The sequence below is a fragment of the Paroedura picta genome, chromosome 3 (genome assembly GCF_049243985.1).
Source record: "Paroedura picta isolate Pp20150507F chromosome 3, Ppicta_v3.0, whole genome shotgun sequence".
Classification (NCBI taxonomy): Eukaryota; Metazoa; Chordata; class Lepidosauria; order Squamata; family Gekkonidae; genus Paroedura; species Paroedura picta.
This window is the reverse complement of record NC_135371.1, coordinates 150,242,690-150,267,195: the sequence shown is the minus strand read 5'-3', so window position 1 is coordinate 150,267,195 and position 24,506 is coordinate 150,242,690. Positions and strand designations below refer to the sequence as shown.

The 24,506-nt window shown below is 46.5% G+C and overlaps 1 protein-coding gene across 2 annotated transcripts in view; it reads left to right on the top strand.

Annotated features, from left to right (window-relative positions):
- The first annotated feature begins 4,732 nt into the window (after positions 1-4,732).
- The window catches only part of CA10 (carbonic anhydrase 10), a 426,373-nt gene continuing 406,599 nt past the window's right edge, over positions 4,733-24,506 (top strand). The window contains exons 1-2 of one of the 2 annotated variants that reach the window (XM_077328676.1): positions 4,733-5,298; positions 5,992-6,466. In XM_077328676.1, coding sequence (XP_077184791.1) covers positions 6,406-6,466 — 61 coding nt within the window. In that variant the 5' untranslated portion in view covers positions 4,733-5,298; positions 5,992-6,405. Of the gene's footprint in view, positions 5,299-5,379; positions 5,583-5,991; positions 6,467-24,506 lie in introns of those variants that run through there. The other variant, XM_077328677.1, reaches the window with a different exon arrangement.

Sequence of the window (24,506 nt, the reverse complement as noted above, 5' to 3'; positions counted from 1 at the left end):
AGTTGAAGTTGCATGCAGGCAACTCATTCCCTACCTGATTGGTCCTGAGGTTTGCTACCAATAGGGAGATGCTACTCTCCCAGTAAAGGGCAATCAGTTTAAATTGCACTCTGCCAATTAAAACCAAGAGGTGCAAATTGTACTCTGCCAATAAGGGCCAATCAAATTGCAACCAGACAACTCAACCCCTACATGATTGGCACTCCCTAGGGGTGTGCAGCCAATAGGGAAAGAAAACTTTACCAATGCAGGCCAGTCAATACAAATTGCACTCTGTTAGTGAGGGCCAATCAGTTCAAACCTGCCAATGAGGGCCAATTAGTTTAAATTGCATGCAATGCACTCCCTAACTGACTCCCTAACTTCCTGGGGTGTGCCACCAATAGGGAGAAAACCCTTTGCCAATTAGGGCCAACCATTTCATAGAATCATAGAGTTGGAAGGGACCTCGTGGGTCATCTTGTCCAACCCCCTGTACTATGCAGGACACGCACAACCCTATCACTCATCCAATGTAACCTGCCACCCCCCTTCACAGAATCAGCCTCTCTGTCAGATGGCTATCCAGCCTCCGTTTAAACATTTCCAAAGATGGAGAACCCACCACCTCCTGAGGAAGCCTGTTCCACTGAGAAACCGCTGTCAGGAACCTCTTCCAGATGTTGAGACAGAATTTATTTTGAATTAATTTCATCCCATTGGTTGTGGTCTGTCCCTTCATAAATGAGGCACTCTGTAAATGAGGGCCAATCAGTTCAAACTACAATCTGCCAATGATGATCAATCAGTTCAAATTACATACAGACAACTCAATCCCTACCTGATTGTCCCTCCTTGGGAGTGATCTGCAAAAATAGGGAGATACCATTCAGCCAGTGAGGGCCAATCAGTTCAAATTGCACTCTGCCAATGTGGGCCAGTTAGTTTAAATTGCATGCAGACAATGCACTCCCTACCTGATTGACCCTTCCTGGGGTGTGCCACAAATAGGGAGAGAGCACTCTTCCAATAATGGTCAATAGTGGGGCTTATCTGTCTTTTTCTTCCTTTACTGAAAGGCCCGACGGTTGGTAAGTTGCTTCTTTCCACCCTCCATCTTCCCCAGACAAGGGAGGGAAGTATTTAGAAGCATACTTTGTCTCCTATGTTGGTCCCAGGTTTCAGCTCTCAGTTGGAACAAAGCACAAATGAGTTGTAAGACAGGCATAGAGAATAAGCATTTCAAAAACAGAATGCCAAGGGACAGAAAGAATGCATTGAATGAATGTCTTAACTCAGTCCAGTGAGTACATCTTTGTGGTTTGAAATGATGCCATCAGCCATGCCCTTTGGACAATATCTCCAAATGCCCACAGCCCAACGCCTGTGTTTATGTGGAAATTCATCTGTGGAGGACCTGCCCCACTATGTTTTGGCTTGTCCCCTGTACTCTGAACTCAGGGGCAAATTCCTTGCCAATTTACTACCAAACTCACACCCCACTTCTGATTTTGATAAAGTCGCCTATCTGTTATCAGATGTCGACCCCTATAGTTCATATATTTCATATAGGGTGGCACTTTTCGCTCTGGCTGCCAGGAAGATCCGAGCCAAAGCTGTTTTACAGGTGTCCCCACCTTGATACACCGTGTTTCTTTTAAATTGTAACTCAGTAGCCCTCGTCAACAATTTTATGTATGCAATATTGGAGAAATATTGTTTTATCCATATTTGTACCATATTGTTTTTAATTATGTTTTGTAATGGCCTTTGGCTATACACAATGAATGTTATCGTATTGATAAAATGAGCGAGGTGGTATGCAGTCCAGTGAGTCAATTGTTCCTTGAGGCAGTTCAAGGGCATCAGCAGAAGGATGTATCTACAATCCAGGTCTCCCAGCCTCACGTTAATATAGGCTGTTAGCAGCCTGTTAGTCCTCACTCACTATCTTCTGAAGTCAGCAACTGTCTTGGTATCATAGTGTGATGTATTTTAGACTGGCACTCTCTTCCAGCAGTAGCTGGCATTGCTTAATTGGCTCAGGTGAGCCAGGTGGGCTGACAAGGCAGACAGCTGCAGCTGGAGGGTGGGCAGTGGAATGAGGAGCTCCTGCAACAACTTTGGAATCTAAGCCCTGGTTTGTCTGCAGCTCCATTTCCTTCTGCTGGTCAGAGATCTTTGATGAACATCTAGCTGGGCTCAGCTCTCCTCTATCTGAAGCTCAGGTGAAGATGGGAGCTCCTGTCAAGGCTTTTCTTCTGAGGAGTCCTATCTAACAACATCTCCCCATGGCCTTGCAGCTAACCATCAGAACACTCTTTGCTTTCCCCCACCCTTCCTCTCCTCAGAGGGGCTGGTGGCATCCACCAACCTTCCCCACCCAGACTGGCCCTTGGGAGATGGGAAGGAGGAAGCCCCCCCCCGGCCTTCCCTGCCTGGCCCAGCCTTTGGGAAACAGTGGCAGCCCCCCTCCCTCCAGCATTTCTGGCATGTTCTTTAGAAGATGTGGAGGTGGCATAAGGTGGCAGCCCACCCCACCAAGGCCTGTCCAGCTGGCTTTTGGAAGATGTGGGTTTGGATGAGACAGTGGGGACCTATATAGACTCTATTGTATGGGGGTGGGATTAGGAGAACCAGTGCCTGTCCAAAGCAGCTGTTTTCTTCAGGAGAACTGATGCTTTCCTTCCCCCCCCCCCCTGTCTCTTTCATTCCTCCTGGTTTTCTTATTCTTCCTGAAGGTTTCCATGCCTCCACCTGGAATTTGGCATCCTACTGGCTGCATATGGAGATGGGGTCAGGAATCAAACGCAGCTCTTGGGCTTAGAGTCTGCTACTCCTTGACCATTTCATGACACTGGGTCTCAAGATTGAGTAGAGGGCCAGAACCCAGGAAGGTCACAGTGCAAGTATATGTGCTAGTGCCCTTGTATTCCTGGGTGCAACAGGCTTCGCTCCTAGTGGGATTATAAAAACAACAGCAAGAGTGGAACAACTGTACTTGTGAGTACCATAACTGTTCTGCGAGTGGAATGACAACCCCCTCGAGGAGAATAACAGTCATTGGGCATAGCATAAATGTCACGGGATGGGAACAGCAGCCTCCAGGTTGGAATAACAGTTTCTACAAGTAGTTTAAGTGTTCTGGGGATGTAATAATATCCCCCAGAGTGGAATGATGGGCCCTGAGCCCAGATAAAACTGCTTTGGGGCTAGGCTGACAGCACTGAGCATGGAATCATGGTCCCTGGAAGCAGCATAAATGCTATGGACTGGAATCACACCCATCAGAGTGGAGTGGAGGATAGCAAGAAAGCTGTGGCGGTCTCTAAGGAAGTAAATACAGGATGAGAAGAATAGCTGGTTTTCACTGAGTTTTCACCCTGCTTTTCACTGAGTTCAAATTCCTGTTCATTAGTGGTTTACTTCAACTTTCCAAAACAAGCACTCTGTCAGGTAGGTGGAGCTGAGAAAGCTCTGAAAGAACTGTGACCGGCCCAAGGTCACCCAGATCAGCTGCATGTGGAAGAGTGGGGATTGAGATCCTGAACTCGAAATTAGAGGCTACCACTCTCAACTACTACACCAAACTGGCTCTCAGGATACCAATACTAGTTTAATGCCTTTGGAAGGATAGCTATTGAGATGGAATGGATCAAGGATAGCAGCACAGCCTCCAAAGTATTAATTTATATGTGAAATATTTTTTTTCACTTGAAGATCTGTGATTACCCTTGCAGAGCACTGATTCCAAACCCATGGACTGCCATTCTGCTGTAGGGGTTGTCTTTCCTGTCCCAGAACACTTATGCTATTCCAATGGACCATAATTTCACTCCAGGGCTTTCATTCCACTCTCATAACACTGATTCCAGTCCCAGGAGCCATCATTCAACTCCAGAGTTTCTCATCCAGTCACAGAGCATTTTATTTGGGCCCAGGGACTGTCACTCCACTTTGGGGCAGCTCCCATTCCAGTCTCAGAACACTTAAATTAGTACCAGTGTCTGTGATTCCAGACTTCGGGAAGCTTTCTCAAAATCCATTCCACATTTTCATTGTAACTTCTGTGCACTGTAATATATCTCAATGGAGCCCATGCAAACCAATTGGCATTCCTGCCTCCCATTATATCCAATAGGCCCTCAAGCATTTCCCGTTGTTCCCAATGGGGATTCTTGTCATTCGTTTTAGTACATCATGCGGGTTATCCACCCACATTCTGGACCTACGCTTTTGAGCTGCTTCCCTGAACTGGGCTTTGTTTCCCCTCCCCAGATGGGCTGCAGGAAGGCAGAACCCCTCCCTGCTGCATACCTGCCCTGGTTCCTTGAAGCAGCAGAGCCCTACTTCCCCATGGGTTGGGTACCAGCTTGGTGAGAGTGGTTTGAGAGCCAGCCTGGTGTAGTGGTTAAGAGCACGGGCTTCTAATCTGGGGAGCTGGGTTTGATTCCCTGTTCCCCCACATGCAGCCAGCTGGGTGACCTTGGGCTCACCACACCCCTAATAGAGCAGTTTTGACCGGGCAGTGATATCAGGGCTCTCTCAGCCACCTCACAGGGTGTCTGTCGTGGGGAAGGGGAAGGGAAAGCGACTGTAAGCCGCTTTGAGCCTGCTTCGGGGAGAGAAAAGCGGCATATAAGAACCAACCGGAGAGAATTTCAGCCAAACCTTGATCGCCCCCCCCCCCGGCCTCCCTATCTGTATTCCAGCTAGCTGCGATCCCCTTCCTCCGAGGCGCGAGCCCCCCTCAACTTTGAAACCCCAGCCTTTACTGCAAAGCCACGAGCACAAGCGAGGACGGTTTGCGCGGCGCAAGCCAACCAACCAACTCCGCGCCTGACTAGTTCGCAATCCCAGCCTTCGATCTGCTTGGCCCGTCTCCCCCGCGGTCTGTCGCTCGCCAAGCCCGGATTGCAGCTCCGGCGGCGGCGGCGGCGGGCCCACCCGGGAATCCCGGCAGCTGCGGCTCGCATTTTGGCAGGACGCGCTGCCTCCCCCCAGCGGAACTCTCGCTCGCTGTACGGCTCACGTCCCCCCCGCGCGCGCCGGCTCGCGCCTCCGTCCCCGCTCGGCTGTGCAGCGAGCGGGCTGCTGAGCGTCGCCGGCTGCCTCGGAGCGCCCAAGCCGGCGAGTCCCCGACGCGGAGGGGAAGCCACCCAGCCTCATGGGCGCCGGACCTTCCCGCGCGGCTTTCGTAGCGAGCTGACGCCGCCTGCAGCTTGACTTCTAGGTTGGGGGCGGGGGCGGGCGAGCCGGCAAGCGGAGCAGGCGTCCCGAATGAGCTGAAGGAGAGCCCGGGGAGGTTTGGGGAGAGCGGTGAGTATGTCGTCGCCCGCCGCGTCGCAACGGGGGCGGGGGAGGGTTGCGCTTGGCAGCCGCTGGGAGACGGCGCCGCGAGTTTGCGAACTCTGGTCCTCGCGAAAGCCGCTCCTTTTCGCCCGCCAAAAAGGGCGCTCGGCGAGGAACTCGGAAGCGCTGCAGCTTCGCGCCTGGGCTGGAGCCGCCCGGGAGGTGAGCCCCGGCAGGCGGCCGCTCGGCAGTGCGATGCACCTGACCCACGGAGCGGCGCGGAGAGGAAGAGGGCTATGAGACGCGTCCTTGTATGTATCGAGCGGCGCCCCTTTCGTTTTATTCCCCCGAGCAGCGCGGTTCAAGTGCTACGCGAAATCGAGGAATAAATGTAGAAGGGCGTCTCGGGGAGGGATGGGAGGTGGGCGAGTTTATTTATTTATTTATTTGCATTGGGGATTCTTCCCCGGAGCTGGGGTGGGGGTGGGGGGTGCTGGTGGAAGTGGGTTAGGCGAGGGAAGAACGACCCCTGCAGTTGCATTGCGGAAAACCGCCTTTTGCTTGATGGGGGAATTACGGGCGCTGAGCTGTTTTTTTGGCAAGGCGACCTGGGCTGGGTATTTTCGTCCTCGGTGTTCGCAGGCGAAAAAAAAAAAAAAAACAGAGCCCGACAATCCTTTGCACTGTGTAATCTGAATCTCTTTGCGCTCGTTTTTGTAGCCAGCCCGAGAGGACGGAGAGACGCCGGGGCGGTGATCGGCGCGGCGATGCCCCGGTGAGGCGTGCGGAGTTTGGGGGACAACTTGCCGCTGAGGTCCCCTGGAATCGAGAGAGTTTCCGGAGCGGGGGCATCGGCTGGGGCTCGGTTGTCTATGTCTTGTTGGGAGATCTGGTGGATTTGTCTCGCTCTCCTGGAGGAAGAAGCCCGTGCCGGCGGTTGGCTCCTTGGTCTTGGCTGGAGGGCGAAGGCACAGAAGGGATCTCGTGTGAGCGGTGCGGCGAGAGAGATCGGACATGTGTCAGCACATCTGGGGAATACAGGCTGCGAGTCCAAAAGGAGGTTTTCGGGGATTGCGATATTGATCTTTGTTGTTTTTTTCCGCCGAGGGATGCACTTGGCATGAGAATCGGAGGATGGAAATTGTTTGGGAGGTGCTTTTTCTTCTGCAAGCCAATTTCATCGTCTGCATTTCAGGTACGCAGCGAAAACATCGCAAAGGAGGAGGAAAATATTCTCAGCGTTGTTGCCTTTCCTCTAACCCCCCCCCCCCCCCTCCGCCCACCATATTGTCCCATAAGTGCTGGCGGGATATATTTTTAACAAACCACCCGGATGGCATTGCGCTAGTTTTAAAGTGGGTGAATTTATTTAGCAGCCCTGGGGAGGACTGGCCCCTTTTGTTTAATATATAGTGTACCTTGGTTGCAAGAGTGAAATGCGGAGCTTCTTTGCCTAATGCGATCTCCCTTACTGGGACCCGGCATGTGTTGCATTAAATGAGTCGTTCCCTTTAATTCATCTTGCGTACATGTATGGCTTTTTAAACTTGTTAAACTTCTTGCTTGGAGCAGTGGGGCATTGTGTTTCGGAGGACGTTTCAGCTGCCCCAAAGAGTGGCTTTGGATCTGGGGATACGGGGCATTTATTTATTTTCTTCCCCCTAGCAGTTTACTCCGGGGGGGCATCACGCCCGCATGTCAGTTACTGGCATGGAGGTTTTTTGTCTCCCTATGTTTTTGCAAACAGCAGGTAATTCTGGTTGTCAAAAAGGATCTTGTCCATTTAATGACTAGGCATGGCCTGGTGTCTGCCATTAAGGATTACAACAATTTATTCTGCAGGAAAACAGATTCTCCAACTTCAAAAGCCTCTGCTGCTGTTAATGTGTCACGTCATTTGTGCTGGAATAATTATGCTGCAGCCAGAGAGAAACGAGGGGAGGGGAGAGGCTGAGCTTTGGAGTTTGGGGCACTTGAGATTGCACCCTTGGGGGTGATCCTGCTACTTCCCCCTTCCTACAGGTGGATGCCTGTGCCTTCTGTTTTGAACCTGGAGAAGGGTACCTGTGGAAACACCCTGGCCCCTTGGCTCAAGTGGGGGAGCCCTAAGGCCTGTAGGGAGAGAGCCAGCAACACCTGGACTTGTTTGTGTCTGTTGATTTGCTCTTCTCACAATGGAGCCAGTTCCCCTCTGTGGCCGGAGGCTACCAACTCTCTGAAATCATCTGGTGGTTGTCTTCTTTATTTCATCAGTGGTGTGTGTCTTCCCCCGCCCTAGCACCTCTCATCCCCGGAGAGGTCTCCTCTGAGTCTATCCTTCCCACAAGTCTGTTTACTGACCCTGCAGTGTTGACAGATGTATCAGTTTTGGAACCCTTATATAAGAGCCTCAGCAGGTTTCATTCAACTGGGTGGAGGGGATTCCACCCTTACTTAGGTAGTTTCCACAGCATGCATCATTTTTCTTCCTGGTGGCCATCCGAAAGGACCTCTGCAATCTTTCACCTAAGGGGACAGGGACATGTATCTCCTTTCTCACACCTGCCCTCGCTTAAAAGGGTGAAGGGTTCCCCCTTATCTTGCAAGACCCTCATCCTTTTCCCTGCTCTGCTTGGCAGCATCACGAGAGGGAAGCAGCGCCCTGTTTACCTGAACTAGTGGAAGGAAGGGATTTTTCCACCCCTTCCTCTGCTGCTGTTGGTATAGATAATGGTGCTGCTTCTGAAGCAGGGGAGGGGGGCACCCAGCACACCCTTCCCCAGAGTGTATTTGCAAGAACCGGTCTAAAGATGGACAAGATAAGAATCCTCTTTAGCCATACCGCACTCTTTCCTGGGCATGTTTTTTTTTTAAACCTGTCTCTTGCTAAGAGCTGCCCTCCTCTGAACAATGGGCATCCAAATTAGCCAGGATTCTTGTTTGTTGGCATGTGATGTTGCAGGAGGCTTCAGACCTTTTGGGTGGCCCCAGGAACCTTGTGCAGATACGAGCACGCTCATGTGTCTGGCAGAACTGCTGTCTCCTGTGCCCTGTGTGACTGGCACCGCCTCCACCCGTGGGGGTCTGTCTGCAGGGCTTTGGCAGGTTACATCACTGCCTGTGTAATTTTATCCTGAAGCTTTCTACCCCAGGGGACATCTGACTAACCCCGTTGCTCTTTTGAGACAGAGGAATCGTCCTTTGGGTACCAGACGTCTTCATGCAGTTGAGTGGCAGAGAAGGAAGTACAGAGCCTCCAAAAAACCAAAGGCAACAGAGTCCCAATAGTTCAGATAGCTCAGTGATGTTTTGAGAGGGAATGAATCTTGTATTATGTAAGGAGGGGGGGGTCTGTCCATTTGTCGTGTTTTCCATCGCATGAAAGCATTTTTTGTTTACTATCTTCTTGAATAAAACAATACGTGGATTCCTAGTCAGTATTATGGTAGGATTTTAAAATATCTAAGCACTTTGCAGATGATTAACTTCCAGCCCTTTATTTTTCCGGAATCTTTTTTCCCCTCGTTGAGATACCTTTAATCACGGTTGCTAACAGGGAGCATTGGACTAGTTAATTCGAGTGTCCTAGCCCTATAGCATATATCAGAAGTGCATTTGCTAGGGGCTTTTATTTTTGTGATTAGGTAACAGATGGCTAGAAAACGTAAAGTTAGCCTGCTGTGGGGACCGTTCAAGATTGATCCTCAATGAAATCTTATTTGTGAACCTTCACTTGGCCTCTTTCGAGCACACATGCAACTTGAATAACATTTGGGAGGAGGGAAATAAAGATTTGTTTAAAAGTTTTCAACAGCCAGTAAAAATGAATTTATCTCTGGAAACACTGAAATAAATTGAAACAAAACCAATATTTTTCCTTCCCTTGGCGTGTTAGTAATCTGCAGATGAATTCCTGTGCTGGTTGTTTGCATGTGCATTCAAGGGAACTGAAACAGTACTGTGGAAGGGTATATGGTTTTTTTTTTTGCTCTCAATCTCAGTAAATGCATGGCCATGTTAATGGGTAGGGAGAGGATTCAGTTGAAATGACATCATAGGTGGTGGTCTAAGCTGAGTGTGCTAGTGTAAATTCCTTGATGACGTTTCTTGGGGTCCATAATGTAAGACTATACTGCATTTGCTTATATATTCCCACTGTCATGATGGTCAGTTCTTAGTCTGAGGAGGAGTGCTTGCTCTCGAAAGCTCATGCCTTGAATAAATCTTTGTTGATCTTAAAGGTGCTACTGGACTCTGATTTTATTCCAAAGGATTTTGTTGAGGGTCTTTTTATATACTATTGTAGTCATTTCAGAAGGAAAGCTTTCATTGAAAAAAGCTTCTTGCCTTGGTGCCAACTCATTTTCATTGGCATAATCAAAATTAAGGATCTTGAATAGTCCCAGAGTTGTCCCCCCTCCCCCGAGTTTTAATTGTTCTCCATGCATTTTGCATTGAACTTGGGCCCTGTAGGAAATTGATGGTGCCTGAAGAGCTGTGATTGGCCACTCAAGCTCTGAAGGCAAGTTAAGGGTGCTTCTTATGCAGAAGGGGATTGAGTAATTGCACGGTCATGTTGCCAGTCCGTAGCCACTTAACACATTCGCCCATTCACTCACGGAGGTTCAGATTCATTCAGATTCAGGAGCTTCCTGACTGAATTGTTGGCTCGGGTTGATCGCAGTAGACCTTTTTGAGATGCGGAAGCCCATATACATTGTGGGAGTGTCCCCTCCCAGCTTAAAATACAGCTGCAGCGTTGGGACGCTTTCCTGTAATCCAGAACAGTACTTTTTTTTTGCAGTTTGTCATTTTTTCCAAGAAGAGAGGGATTTTCAGAACTGCTCCAGAGAGAACAGCAGCAAGCCTGAATGCATGGATATGGACCCAATAAAACCCTTATGATGAAGGAACCCGGATGGTTTTTCCCTAACCTTGATTTGCCAAGGCGTCAGATTCCATCGGAGCACGAGTCCTTGAACGACGTTATAACATGATGTTAACTGAACGCTGTGGTGCCAGGAGAAGTACCGTCTTTTTCTTTTTAATTATGTTAAAATAACATCCCAACCAGCTGCAGCTCTGAGACCTTCAGAGAATCGTGAGGCTGTGCAAAAAGGTGCATGGATTGCGTGGTGTTCTGGCCAGAATCCTTTTTGCCGTGTAACGCCACGACAGATTAATTAGCAGCGATATTCACAGCTGTAGGTGGGATGCTCCTGATCACATAATGACTGACACATTCCTTTGCACAGTCATTTCTTTTGCACGAGCCTTGAGTAATGTTTTCATAATGTTAAAACGGAGGCAGCCAGGTGCAATAGAAAACATTTGCGTGGCTCAAACAGTGGCAATAAGCCGTCTGACGGCAGCAAAGAGAAGGAGTTGTTTTGTCGAGGCCGGTTTGGAAGCTCATTCTGCTTGAAGTCCATGGTTTTGTGGAGGTATAAGCCTACTTGATTTCCTCTGGGTAGCTTTCCCTGGCATTTTTTTTAAAAAAGTATATAATAGGTATCCCAGGGTGTAAACTGCACGGAGCTTTTATTCCAACCCCAGGTCGATTCAGTCCCTGCCCTCTACACAGAATGCGATTTCCGTTTGGATTTGGGGCGATTTAAAATTTCCTTCTGCAGCAAGAAGGATTGATCCGGAGTGACCCTACCTTTATTGTGCGATATCTTAGAGTGCTTTTAACCCTCAATATTTAAAGGTTGTTTTGAATCTGGGCTCTCCTCCGTGGTAGAGGACCTGTGATTGGCCACAGGTGGTCATGTGACAAACTTGCCTTAAAGGAGAAGCCCCTAATTTCTCAACTTATTTAGATCTTGGATTTTTTTTTCTGCCTTCTTTGATCCCCCCCCCCTTCAAGAAAAGAAAGGATTTTTCCTCCCTCCTCTGACTTCTTCGATCCTCTTCCCCCCTTCAAGAAAACAAAGAAAGAGTCTCCATTTGCCTCCTCCCCACTCTTCTGAGCCTCCCTAACCACGTGCAGAACACTTTCCTGTTTCAATGGGGGGGGGGGAGAGGAAGACTCGAGTTCAAATCGATCAGAATTCAACAGGATCGACAATGGAATACACAAAGTAAGGGCAGACTCTGCCCAGGAGTGAAATGCATCCAGGTTATTCTGTCCCTTGTCTTGTTTAAGCCTGGTCACGTATCTCCAGGCATCATGTGACTGTGCAGGTTGAGAACACCCTTTCTCTGGAGCCCAAAGAAATTCTCTGTGAACTTTGTGGAGAGAGCTTGGTGGTCTCTTGCTCAGAATAAATGTTTCTGGCCATGTTTGGAGTCTACGGAGTCAATGTAATACAGCCAAAGATGCTCATTCATGTCTGTGGATGGGGATCAGAGATGGTGTTTTCCAAGCAGGCTTGAGGCACAGAATTTCCATTTCTGATTGTCATCATTCTTTTCTCCCCCCCCCCCCCGGAAGATATAATATTCCTGCCCCTTTGCCTGCTGGGCCACGGCTGTGGAATGCTCCCACCACAGGATGCAAGAGAGGCCTTTAACTTATTCATATAGATTTGATTTAGGTGTTTATACCCCACTTTTCTCACAAGTGGGATGCAAACTGAGTTACAGCATTGTGTCCCTTCCTCCATTTTACCCTCACGTCAGCCCTCTGAGGAAGGCTAGGCCAAGAGAGTTTGGCTGCTAACTTCTGTGGCAGAGTGAGGAATCAAACCTGGGGCTCTTTGTCTGTAGCTCAGTGCTCTGGCCACCACACCACACCCTGACCTTTAGGAAGAGGTGAAAATGGGAATGGGTTTTCAGTGAAGGGTTTGGATAAGTAGCTGGGGAACTGGAGTGTATAGTGTAGGGAAGTGAGTCTTTTTTTGGGTGGAGTGAATGGTTATTGGGAATATTTTCTTTTTTTAAAGTTTTGTGGTTAACACTATTGTTTTGTGAAATGCCACAAGCTATTTTGGGGTGAAGTCAGAATATCGATTTTTGAAATAAATAATTTTCGGAGGCATCCAAATATTTTCGACATTTTCCCCCTTCTCAAGGGATCTCATCTGCCAAGGAGGCGTCCAAGGCTATCTGTTTCACTTAATATTTCTGGTAAGGCCTTGGAAGAGGAACGTGTCTCATGGCTTGAGTGCCACTCAGCGCTTAACACCCAATCAGGGTTGCTGTCCCACCCCTGGGTGCCTCCTCCTCCAACCGGCTTGCCTGACTATCCAGCAGCCAGCCAATCGTCTTCCTTCCCCCCCCCACCCCTGCCCACCCCCTCCTCCTTCCTCTTCCCTCTGAGGTTTGGAGGCTGTAGATCCCTGCAGTGTGAGAGCTGCCCCTGCTGGTGAGATCCCTAACAGCTGCCTGCAGCCTTTCTAGGTCCTGGGGGGAAGGGGAAGCCATCTGCAGAGTTCTTCCACTCCACACCCCCCCCCCGTTTAGTGCCTGTTGTAATCCTGAATCCAACAGGCTTTGCCCCTAGTATATAATAGCCCGCTGTAGATTATTGACGTTCCCATATTTGTAGTTCCACTGACCCAGATGCCTTGCTCTAGTTACCTCTTTAAACGTTGGAGTTCTCAAAATGTCAACTTGCTAATCTGCTCACAAGCCTTCCTCTGCCAGATGATAATGGAGTACCCCCTAGTGCTGGGGCGGGTGGTGAGCTGTTGGAGAAACTCTGCACTTTCTGCAGAACAATTGAGCATTTGGAGTTGACTGTGACCAGCTGGCGTAATCTCCAACAGCTTTCAGGAGTCTTTATGTGGTGCCAGAGGCTGCAGTGATTTCCAGATGGTCTCCACAACAGGGAAGGGCATCGGCTGTATAAATACCTTTGTCTGTTTTCAGCCAATCATTTCATATGCGGATCTGAAACTGGTGTATCTCCCCAGGTGTGAGTTTTCCTTTGATGGTAATAATAAAGCAAAAGTACACAACACCTATAAGAGCTGAAGCTACTGTTAGTTTTACGTGTCATTGCAGTATGGGGTGGTCTGTCTATATCTGACCAGCATTTACTTAGTTAATAGTTTTCTCAGAGATTATGAAGGGACTTACGGAACTCACAGCTCAGGTTTTTGGTATGGAGATAGCTCAGCACTCTGCAAGTATCTGAAAACGAGACCGTTTCAATCCTGTGCCTTGAAACTTGGCACATGGTACGTTCGTCATGGCCGCAATAATTCAGGCACAGAGGAAGCAAGGCTACAACGCACTCCACTGCTGGAAGTGGAAACACTGTATCCGTTTCGAATTTGTAATGGCTGCCAGACTGAAAGTGGTACGTACCACACATATGTAGGCTTTGCTCTTTTTCAGGCTTCGAAAAAGCTCTCATTTTACATGTTTTTTTTTAAAGAACACTCATGTTGAAAGAAAAAAAATTCTCTTAAAGTATTTCTAGGAAAATCTTTATTGCAGAACAAATCTTGTATCTACTAGTAAATGGAAAGGACCCCCAACAGATCATTTTCTTGCCTTTGTTTTTTTTTGTTCTGTTGTTAGCACTTATACAACTACGGATAATACAGTAAGATTATTACAGCATTTTGCCAAAAGTGATTGGTACTCCCATCCTGTCTCAAACATCCTTGACATATTCCACATCAGATGTTGTTTTCCGTGTGGCTGCTAAGGGGGGAGCAATGCAAGAAATGCATCATTAAAACAAAATAAGTTTTACTGCAAGTACACTTGGGAGTTAATGATAGTTTGGAAACAAACAAACCATATGAGTAGATTCAAATGGGTTGGTCTGAAGAAGAAGAAGAGTTGGTTCTTATATGCCGCTTTTCCCTACCCGAAGGAGGCTCAAAGCGGCTTACAGTCGCCTTTCCATTCCTCTCCCCACAACAGACACCCTGTGGGGTGGATGAGGCTGAGAGAGCCCTGACATCACTGCTCGGTCAGAACAGCTTTATCAGTGCCGTGGCGAGCCCAAGGTCACCCAGATGGTTGCATGTGGGGGAGCGCAGAATTGAACCCGGCATGCCAGATTAGAAGTCTGCACTCCTAACCACTACACCAAACTAGCACAATAAAATCATAGAATCATAGAACCATAGAATCATAGAGTTGGAAGGGGCCATACAGGCCATCTAGTCCAACCCCCTGCTCAACGCAGGATCAGCCCAAAGCATCCAAGAAAAGTGTGTATCCAACCTTTGCTTGAAGACTGCCAGTGAAAATCAGAGTGCTTGCACTCGAAAGCTCATGCCTTGATTAAATCTTTGTTGTGCTTAAAGGTGCTACTGGACTGATTTTATTAAACCTTCTGGGTGTCTGGCTGCCCAGGTAGATCAGCATTTGGAGAGCTTTTTGGACCATTCCCTTTAATTGTAGAAAGAGCTGGTGGGAATACGAAGGAAAGCTTAATTATGCTGTACAAATGGTATTGGTTTTTAAAAAAAATCAGAACTAAACCTAAGGCAAAAGGCTATCTCAACTGGTGTCTCACAAGACCGTCAGATTAAAATCTGTTGCTTGTAACTATTTTGAGCTTTGGTATCTTACTATTAATTAAATTACAGCAGGCCATAAAGACAGAATTATTTTAGAAATGCTACACTTAGAGCTGTAAAAGAGGCTGTTGGTTTCTTGAAGGCAAAGGTCTTTTATTCAGCTAAATGGGTGGTCCTCAGTGTTTCTGGTCCCAGGACCCACATTTAATCCCACACGTGGCAATATGGACCCAGTTAGTGTGAGGAGTGAGATTCTGAGCAAGCAGACTTAAGGACTTGGAGACCAAGAAGCAGAAGCCCAGAGACAAGGAACTATACCACAGTGAGAAATAAGCCAGCTCAAGCAGTTCCAGAGAAATCCCTTCCCTGCCAAAGCTCTCTCTTGTTCTCACTTCCCCTCCCCCCTGGCCAGGTCTAGTGCTCCTCACCGATGTGCTTGTGATGCAGGAACCCCCCCCCCAGAAGATCAGGTGCCCTATAGCCTTTTGGGGGGGGGGGTGTAGTATACAGTGCACTGTAAGCCTGAATTGTGGGGCTAGTAGTGGTTGGGCCAGGCAAGGAAAGAGGAGGCAGGGGGGAACTTTCACTAGGAGAGGAAGCTATTCATTGCAAACAAATGGATGGAGTTTGGGAGAACCGATTAGTGGGATGTGGCTGGGAGTGGAGAAGAGAAGGTGAGGCAATGCTCCATGGCCAAAGAACTTTTATTCCTACTGAGTGACCTTGGCTGTTCAGCAGTTGCTTTCAACATGTGTGAAGCAAAAGAATGCATGACACTCTGGCCCTTTCTGTACACACAGCTTACTTTCAATTATCACAGAATTTGAGTCGGTATTCTTTTAATTTGAATCCTGTGCTTGCACTCTGCACCTTTTTGACATTTGATATTCTCTTTGGAATTGCAAAGTATGTGTTCTGCATACCAATGAGAAAAAGAGGATAGCCTCACAGTACTGAAGGTTTCAGGGTGTGGTTGGTCTGATCTTATTGGTCAGCTTTGTGCTGGGCATGTATTTTGAAATTGTAAGAAGAAATTCTTCCAAGTACATCTTAGCAGAAGGTTCCCTATTCCATCATTGCTTATCAATTTAATTTTAAAAAACTGAGTGAGTCTAGCAATGCATCACTACTTGCAAGACTTGGATTCTTTGTAAAACAAATTGCCTAGGAAAGCTTTATACAGGCTTGTATGCATGCAGGCGAGTACTGTTTAAAGAGCTGCATGTGAGGCAGAGGGCTTTTATCCCAAGGAGCAGCTCTTTTTAACACAGTGGGGTGCCCCTTTCCCTGGAATGAGGTGGGAAGGTGCAGAGCCAAGTGCTGTTGTTACTGCCCTCCTTCTGCTCCCATGTCTTCTGCCCTTCTGCCGGGTGAGAGCCGGAAGAGTTTAGAGTGGTGCTCATGGCTGAGTGAAACCCAGCACAGAGGTAGGTATCCTGGCCTGAAAGTGATGTGCTGCCCCACCACTCAGGGGCTGCCAACCAATCAGCCAGGTCAGTGCTGCGTGAGCAGGAAAGGAGTGTTTTTCCAGGGAGGGTGAAGAGCTATCTTCCCAGGCAGATGGAGGCTAGATATGGAGAGCTGCCATTGGAGGGGTCCACCTTGCCTGTCCCCCCACTCCTCTCAGCTCTGTGGGTACACAAATGTGAGAGGATGGGGGTAGTGAAAGTTTACTTTTCACAGTAGGGATGTGTGCTTCAGCTTGGTTTGGCCACCTCAGCAATCACTGAAGCCTGAGGCAGCGCATTGGAGGCCAGCACTATGGTGTGGAGAGGAGGGCCGCTGGCTAGCACGCTGCCACCACCTCTGCTCTCTGTGCCATGATGCTGGCCACCCACGTGCCACCTTGGGCTTTGGTGATCGCCAAGGCAGCCGAACCGAGCCATGTCAAGTGCATGTCCGTATTTCATAGCTACCTCTGACTCCCTGGCATAGCCTCTTTATATGGTCTGAATGAAGGAGCCTGGCATGGCACACTCATTTTCCAGTTGCACTTCACCCTCCCTCCTGACCACCTGTATTCTGATTGACTTAAAGCAAGATTGGCAGAAATCATTGTGGGGCTGTATGGATAGACAAGGGTGTAGTCTGCACGGGACTTTTTACCCACTCCCAGTTAAAATGAATGCCTGCGGTCTACACTGAATTTGATTTCCACTTTGATTTTGGGCACTTTAAATGTTCTCCCTGCAACAGGCATGATGGATTCGTGGTAACCCTACCTTTCCCCTGCGATATCCTGGAGTGGATATAAGCCTCGATATTTGAAAGAACACCATGAGTAAATGTGTATTGGCTCCTTTTTGCAAATTAATTTACTGCTCCATTGCTGGGAGCAAAGGAGTCTTCCCTGGTTGGCCAGGGCACCAGTTTAAGGACTTCCTGGTTCCCGGTTGCAAGGCTTCCCTTACAGTGACTGCGATCCAGAAGCCCCCCTAACTTCTCTCAGCAGAGATTTGTCTCTTGGATTTATTCCCCCTCCTCTGCTGTCTCCAATCCCCCCCCCCTTTTGTTCAAGAAAAGAGTGTCCTGCTGTGCTTGGCTCCCGCCCGTTCTGAGCTTCCACAATCATGTGCACAACACTATATTTCATTGGCGCGGGGGAGGGGGGAAGATAGAGGAAGATCTGAGTTCAAATCCATCTGAATTCAGTATGATCCACACTAGAATGAACAAAGTAAGTGCAAAATCAGCCAAGGTTGGGCAGGCACTTCATTGACAAAGATCCATGGAGGCTGAACAGGAGTTGTTTAGGATAACAGCTTTTCAGGAAGAATCTCTGTTTTAATGGTGTTATTTTTACAATTAGCATATTGTTTAAAATATGTTGTTGCAAACACAAAGGATCTGCAAGAACTTGTAGAGGGCATTTCATTTTCCCCTCCCTATTTCCTTTCTTCTTTCCTTCAAAAACTTTTCTCTATCCCCCTTTTCTGTCTCTTTTTGTCCTTCCCACCTACCAGCTAAACTTCCCTGATTTGCCCTGCTCAGTGTCATTCATTTCTTGATTCCCTCTGGCAGCCTCTTGTCTAGGAAAATAGCCTAGTTGTGCAATACCAGTTGCTGGGCTATGCCAGGTTGTGCAGTGAGGAATCTGCAAGGTTTTTTTTTAGTGGGTGGAGCCTATTTTTCTCCTCTCCTCTTTCCCACACTATTTCTTCTTTACCTTCTCCTGGTAGTTCCCATATCCTCACCTTTCCTTGCTTCCTTTCCTTCTCATCCACTAGCCAGTCTGTCTTCTATCTGTTTCCCTTCTTCAGCTGTATCATTTACTTTATTTATACCCTACATTTCTCCATAAAGGGATACCAAAGCAGGTTACATGTTTCTCTTTTCCTCCATTTTATTCTCAAATAACCTTGTAAGGTAGGTTAGGTTAAGGAAGTGTAATTGGCCCAAAGTCAGCCAGTGAATTTTCACCCCAGAGTGGAGATTCAAACCTAGGTCTCCAAAGTCTTAGTCTGTAACTCTAACCCTGGGATTTCTTCATGGTCCTGGAAGGGTTTCCTGAATGGGCAGGGTTACAGGGGTTTCTCAACAGTAAAAAGGTTGAGAAAGATTGTTCTAACCACTACACAGCACTGGCTTTCATCATGTATCTGTTGAACAGTAGTGAACAGCTGGGCCTGGGTGAGTCATGTAAATTGTCTGGTATCTGGTTTTCCGGTGCTTGTTGCTGAACCTGGCTTAGCTGAGTTCTCTCTCAAAGACGGTACGAATCCCTATACCGAGGAGCCTGTACAATTTCCCTTTTAAGGGAACGAAGACTTCATAATTGGCGATACTGTGTGGTAACCTAGAACAGGGGTAGTCAACCTGCGGTTCTCCAGATGTCCATGGAGTACAATTCCCATGAGCCCCTGCCAGCGTTTCGTTGGAAGAGATCATAATGAGAGTTTTAGCCATAAAGTGTATAAAATACATAACAATCTTAAATTCAAAACTTCACTGTATTGCACTATCTCAAACTTTGCCTCTTGAAGTTTACTGCATCGTTGAACTGACATTGCAATATCCACAGAACAGAATATGCCTAATGCAGAAACATCTCCCTAGATACATTTGGGTTAAAGCACCTATTCTGATATTCTATAAAATTATTCCATCTCTTAAAAAAAATTTTTTAACTTTAACGTTAAGTGTCTCAATCATCTGTAAATGTTATTCAGTGAGTCAGCACAGCAGTTACTACTTGGAGGATCAACTCCATGTATTGGATCTCACACACACACCTGAGTGAAATCAGTACTCACCAATTTTGCCTCAGACCTCCAACTCTCAGCTGATGCTGTTCTGGGCGGTGCAAGAGGTGAGGAATTCCTAATTTGTGGGCAGAACCTCATGCATAAGTGGAAATACTCCCTTGTTTTTCAAATAATGGTTCCTTGGCATAATCCAGTAGCACCCTCAAAGATAAGTAAAAGTATTGCATCTACTGGATTCCAATCCAGCAGCACTTTAGAAACCAATGAGAGTTCCCTTCTTTTTTTTTTGGGGGGGGGGGGGGTTTGATATAATACTTTGAATTATTTAAAAAATAAAAAGACCAATGAGATGTATGAGGTGTAAGCTTTCAAGAGTTAAAGTTCCAGTTTTTAATTTTTTTCGTTCTTCTGCCACATGGGGATATCAGGTAATGAGCAATCTCCCACACAAATCTGGAATGGCTTGATTCCATTTATTTGATTTCATATGAATAAGATATCATTCATAAAATACTATAAAAAATTTCTCAAGCTTAGTTGCAACTGAAAATTTTATTCTATTGAACCATTGTTTTCCATGTGGTGCAGCAAGATAAAACAACATTCTCCTCTTTTCCACTTTGATCTTTCCCTCTGCCTAATTTTGTTTCTGCCACATTTATTTTAAGTTTTCAACTCCTTAGCCATCTAAGCTGCTTGGCAACTGAATGTACTTAATAGCAATATAGTATCAAAACTTTATTAATACTATGAACACAAGGGGGGCTAATATGTCCCCATGATCTAATATAGTAGTAAAAAGATGTTGCCCCCCCAAACCCTACCTTTATATGGTTATACAAAACAGAAATTAGTGGATTATAACTTTAGTAGTTCAGACACAGTTTTTTCATTGTGTTGGCGGTAGATGTAATAGCCCTTTGTGAAAACTGCTTTGCTATATGACAAATGCCGTGATCTTTTTGATGTTATTAAAAATTAGATTCATAACAAATGCTGTGCACTGCCAGTAGGGACCCAAAGTTGCATTTTTCTCTTGTCCTCCATTTTATGCTAACAGCCACCCTGTGAGGTAGGTCTGGGTGAGAGTGTGTCACCCAGTGGGGCAGATTGGGGATCACATGACTGGTGATTAAAAGCTCTCTTATTATGTGTTCCCTGTCATGAAGAAAACCTTGTTCAGGGTGTTCTAATTCCATTTTTGCACTGCAGTTCTGGGATTGGTGGCCATTTCCAAGCATGTAGTATTATTTTCTGATAAGTTATGCCTGTCACAAACATAAGACTCTTAGTTTCCATTGCAAATGGTGTGTGTAGGAGCGTGTCTCACCTGGGCCAGGACATTCCCTTGCCTTTTGTTATTGGCTCTGGAACTCCTGCAATCATCTTATAGCAGATGGCCAATTTTGAGCCATCTAGCTTTATTTTCTGATGAGTTATGCCAGCCATAAAAGGACAAATGGATAGGCATTCTTTCCTTATTATAGATTTAGGATAACAGGAAGCCAAGTAATTTGTTATAATATCTGCTTTGGATCAGATTCATATGGGGGCCCAGGTGAAATCTTTGTCTGGAGGCCCATGCTGCAGTGCCAAATGTCTTAAGTGGAAATTTTAGAAGAAAGACGGCTTCTTTTTATATGAAAGTGATTTGCAGTAGAATTTCCACATGCTTTTTAATTTGATACCTGCTCACCCACAATTTTTCTGTGATTTGTTTTGAAACCAAATAGAAATATGACTAGACAGTAATTAGAAAGCTCACTTTTCCACCTACCAATATAAAATTTGAAAGCATAGCCTAAATTTCCCCCTATATGACATTTCTTAAATTTAATTTCCTGCCATCATAGAATTCTTATCCTTACTGGAATACAAATTGCCTGATATATTAAAGATAAAATTAGAGCTATACTTGCAATCCATGTCTTTTGTGTTCGTTTACATTTTGTAATCCTAGTACTGTTGTATTGCTTATTGAATGTCTTAAGCTATCATAATCCTTCCTACTTATCCTTATCCATGGTTCCTCTAAATATTTGTGAAACAGCCTGGGCGGGTGGAAAGTGTCTGGATGTCCAAGTTCGAATAGGGCCAATCAGGGTGCAGCAATTGGCCCTGCCCCTGCAGCTCCTGCCCTCTGTCCCTGGACTCTAGCCTCTTTGCTCTCAGACGCGCTTCAGTGCCTGGAGCCAGCAGCAGGTAAGGGGAGAGGGCCCTGGGCAAAGGGTCGTGGTGGAGGCCCTGCTGACAAGGGCCTCCTGGCCTGCTAATCAGGGCCTGCTAAAGAGGGCCTGCTGACTGCCTGCTAAGGAGCTTGGTCCCAGGCCAGCCCCTGCCCACTCCACTTGATTCAGCTGCGCGACTCAAAGCCACCTTCAGCTGCCTGGCCAGTGGCCAGGGGAGGGGGACCCTTTCAAGGCCTGTTCTTAGGAACGGGCTTTGAAGCTAGTTTTTAAATAATCTTTTAAAAATCATGTGTATGTTGCAATGCCTGCCAACCAAGGCATGTTTCATCTTCCATGCTTCAGTGTTTGAGAATGATAGAGTTATCAATTAACCTTGTATTTGCCAGGCATATTGTCACCAGAAACTGTATATCTTTTTTTCTTGTAAATAGACAGAACCTTGCAATGGCTTCCCACATTTGTGAATGAGCACTCAGAATTTTGATTTAATTTACAACCGAGGTATAATGCTTCTGTAAAATACATCATTCCTTTAACACTGAAGCTATGAGAATCAAAGCAGTGTAACTCACTTCCTTGCAAACTCAAATCATCCTGTTTCTTTGGACATACCGTTTACCCCCCCCCCCCAATTCTTTCTATTTTTTTAATAATAGCTAAAATTTCAAGGATAAAAAAGGGTTTCTCCTTGACATATTTCTGTTCTCTGCAAATATATCTTGCTTTCTGATATAAGAATGTATGACAACAGATCTTTATAGAAGATTGCAATCCAACTCTTAATATTATTTCCAAAGCCAAGTTTATCCATAACATTCAAAATTACTGTGGCTCAGCCATGTCAAAGGCCTTCTGGGCAGGAAGAAGGATAATGGCTCGTGTGTTATTTGTATAATGCAGCTAGCTAGCTGAGTAATTTTCTAACATCGAAGAAGTGTCTGTTTTGAACAAAGCTTGATCAGCTTTTATATATGTACAAAATATCTTATTGATGCATGGAGCGAAGAAGGGCTTTGGTTTATAAGATTTTGTTCTTTATTTATTTGATTGATTTTTATACCACCCTCCCATATGGCTCATGGCGGTTTACATACAATGTTGTGGGTATTACATGGAATGCCTTAAGCCTAGAACATAGTCAAAATAACATCAGCAGTAATTCAATAGTGATTTAAATTAACATAATATCAATTTATTAAGTCAACAATAATATAACACAAGCAACAACTTAGATAAGCCCCCAGAGAGGTCAGACTGGTGTAGGCCATGGAGAAGGTGTTTGAGGGTGGACCTGTAGATGCTATTGGGTTGGTCAGGCTCAGGGGAATGCCTGGTGGAGGAGCTCACTTTTGCAGGCCCTGCGGAACTGTGGGAGTTCAGGCAGAGCTCTGATCTCTTCAGGGAGCTTGTTCTACCAGGTGGGAGCCAGGACAGAAAAAGCTCTGTCCTTTGTTGAGGACAAATGTACTTCTTTGGGGCCAGGGATCACCAGCCAGTTAGCGGCGGTAGAGCGTAGTGCTCTTTTGGGGATATAGGCAGAGAGATGGTCTCTCAGGTACACTGAGCCCAGACTGTGTATGGCCTTAAAGGTATGCCAGAGCTGGAATTCTATTGGGAGCCAGCTAAGTTGTTGAAGTATAGGCTGGATGTGAAATCTCCATGGTGTATTTGTAAGAATCCTAGCTGTGGCATTCTGAACCAGCTGTAGTTTCTGGATCGATAAGGGCGAGTTGCAGAGCTCCAGTCTAGAGGTGACTGTTGTATGGATCATTGTGGCTAGGTGTTCTGGTGCCAAGTAGGGCGCTAGTAGCTTGGCTTGGCGTAGATGGTAGAAGGCCTGCCACGCTACTCTTGTGCCTCCATGGAGAGGGAGGTGCTGAGGATCACACCCAGGTTCCAGGTGGAGTGGGCTACCGCTAGACGCAGTCTGTCCAGGTTGGGCAAGCACCCTTCCTCGCTTGGTCCCTTCCTACTCTGCCACAGGGCCTCTGTCTTTGAAAGGTTGAGCTTCAGACAACTCTGCTTGAGCCACTTTGCCACTGCTTCCAGGCATCTGGATAATTTTCTGGTGGGGAATCAGAGCGGTCATCCATCAGGAGGAAGAGCTGGGTGGCATCTGCATATTGACAGCAACCCAGCCCAAGCTTCTGCACCAGCTGAGCAAGAGGGCATATGAAGATGTTAAATAAGATAGGAGAGAGGACTGCTCCTTGTGGGGTCTCCACATTTGAGCTTGTGACCTTTGGACACTGCCTCCTATTTTGACCCTCTGTTTGTGACCCCGGAGGAATGAGATCAGCCATTTGAGGCTGTTCCCCATATTCCAGCATCAGTGAGGCGGTGAGCTAGGAGCTTGTGACCTACAGTGTTAGTCGCTACTGACTGATCTAATAGTATAAGCAGCGCTGATCCACCTCGGTCTAGCTGTTGGCGGAGTTTGTCCATCACGGCAAGTAGTGCCGTTTCCACCCCATGGCCAGGCTGGAAACCTGACTGAAATGGGTCAAGGGCTGAAGTGTCCTCCAGGAATGCTGAAATTTGGTCCTCAGCAGCCCTTTCAACTAACTTCCCCAGGAACACTAAGTGCGAGACGGGGCGGTAGTTGTCAGCCTCTTGTGGTTCCGGAGATGGTTTTTTGAGCAACAGGTGCACCACTGCTTCTTTTAGTCCTTCCTGGAATTCTCCCACTGAGAGAGAGAGAGAGAGACTATTTCCTGGAGGGGGGCCCAATTCTTATGTCTGTTGTTTTTAGGAGCCAAAATGGGCATGGAGCATTGTGCTAGCTCCGGCAGGGCCCTGATCTCTTCTGGGAGCTCATTCCATCAGGTAGGGGCCAGGACAGAGAAGGATCTGCCCCTGATTGAGTAAAGGGTTGTTTCTTTGGGGTCAGGTTTCATAAGTAAAAACTCAAAATCATCTTCCACCTTAATGATGACTTAATTTTTATCTATCATTTGCTTTTTATAAGGATTTGAGAAAATAATGCAGCCATTGTAGTAGTGGGATGGTTAGAATTAATTCAATGTTAATTTTAACCTATTTTGGAGACCACCCTGAGCCATAATGGGAGGGCAGTTTACAAATGTAATAAATAATAATAAAAAGAACAAGAGCAGACATTGTCTGGTAGAGAATACCATGTGATGTTTATATTAAAAGATATCTGGGTCAACAAAAGTTGATTAATCATTTGTGTATACCCATTTGAAGTCTGCAGAGTCCATTTTTAAGTCACTGTTTAGTGTTTCGGACACAGAAAAGATATTCTGGATTCTTGGTACATATCCCCTTGGTACATATCACTCCAGAGCTGCTATTTGAAACAAATTTTGCAAAAAGAATGAATATACTATAGGATGTGTGGTTTATGTGATTGTGGTAAAACCTCATATTTCATTATGAAGAAAAATGAAAACCTAGCTTTTCTTTTGCTG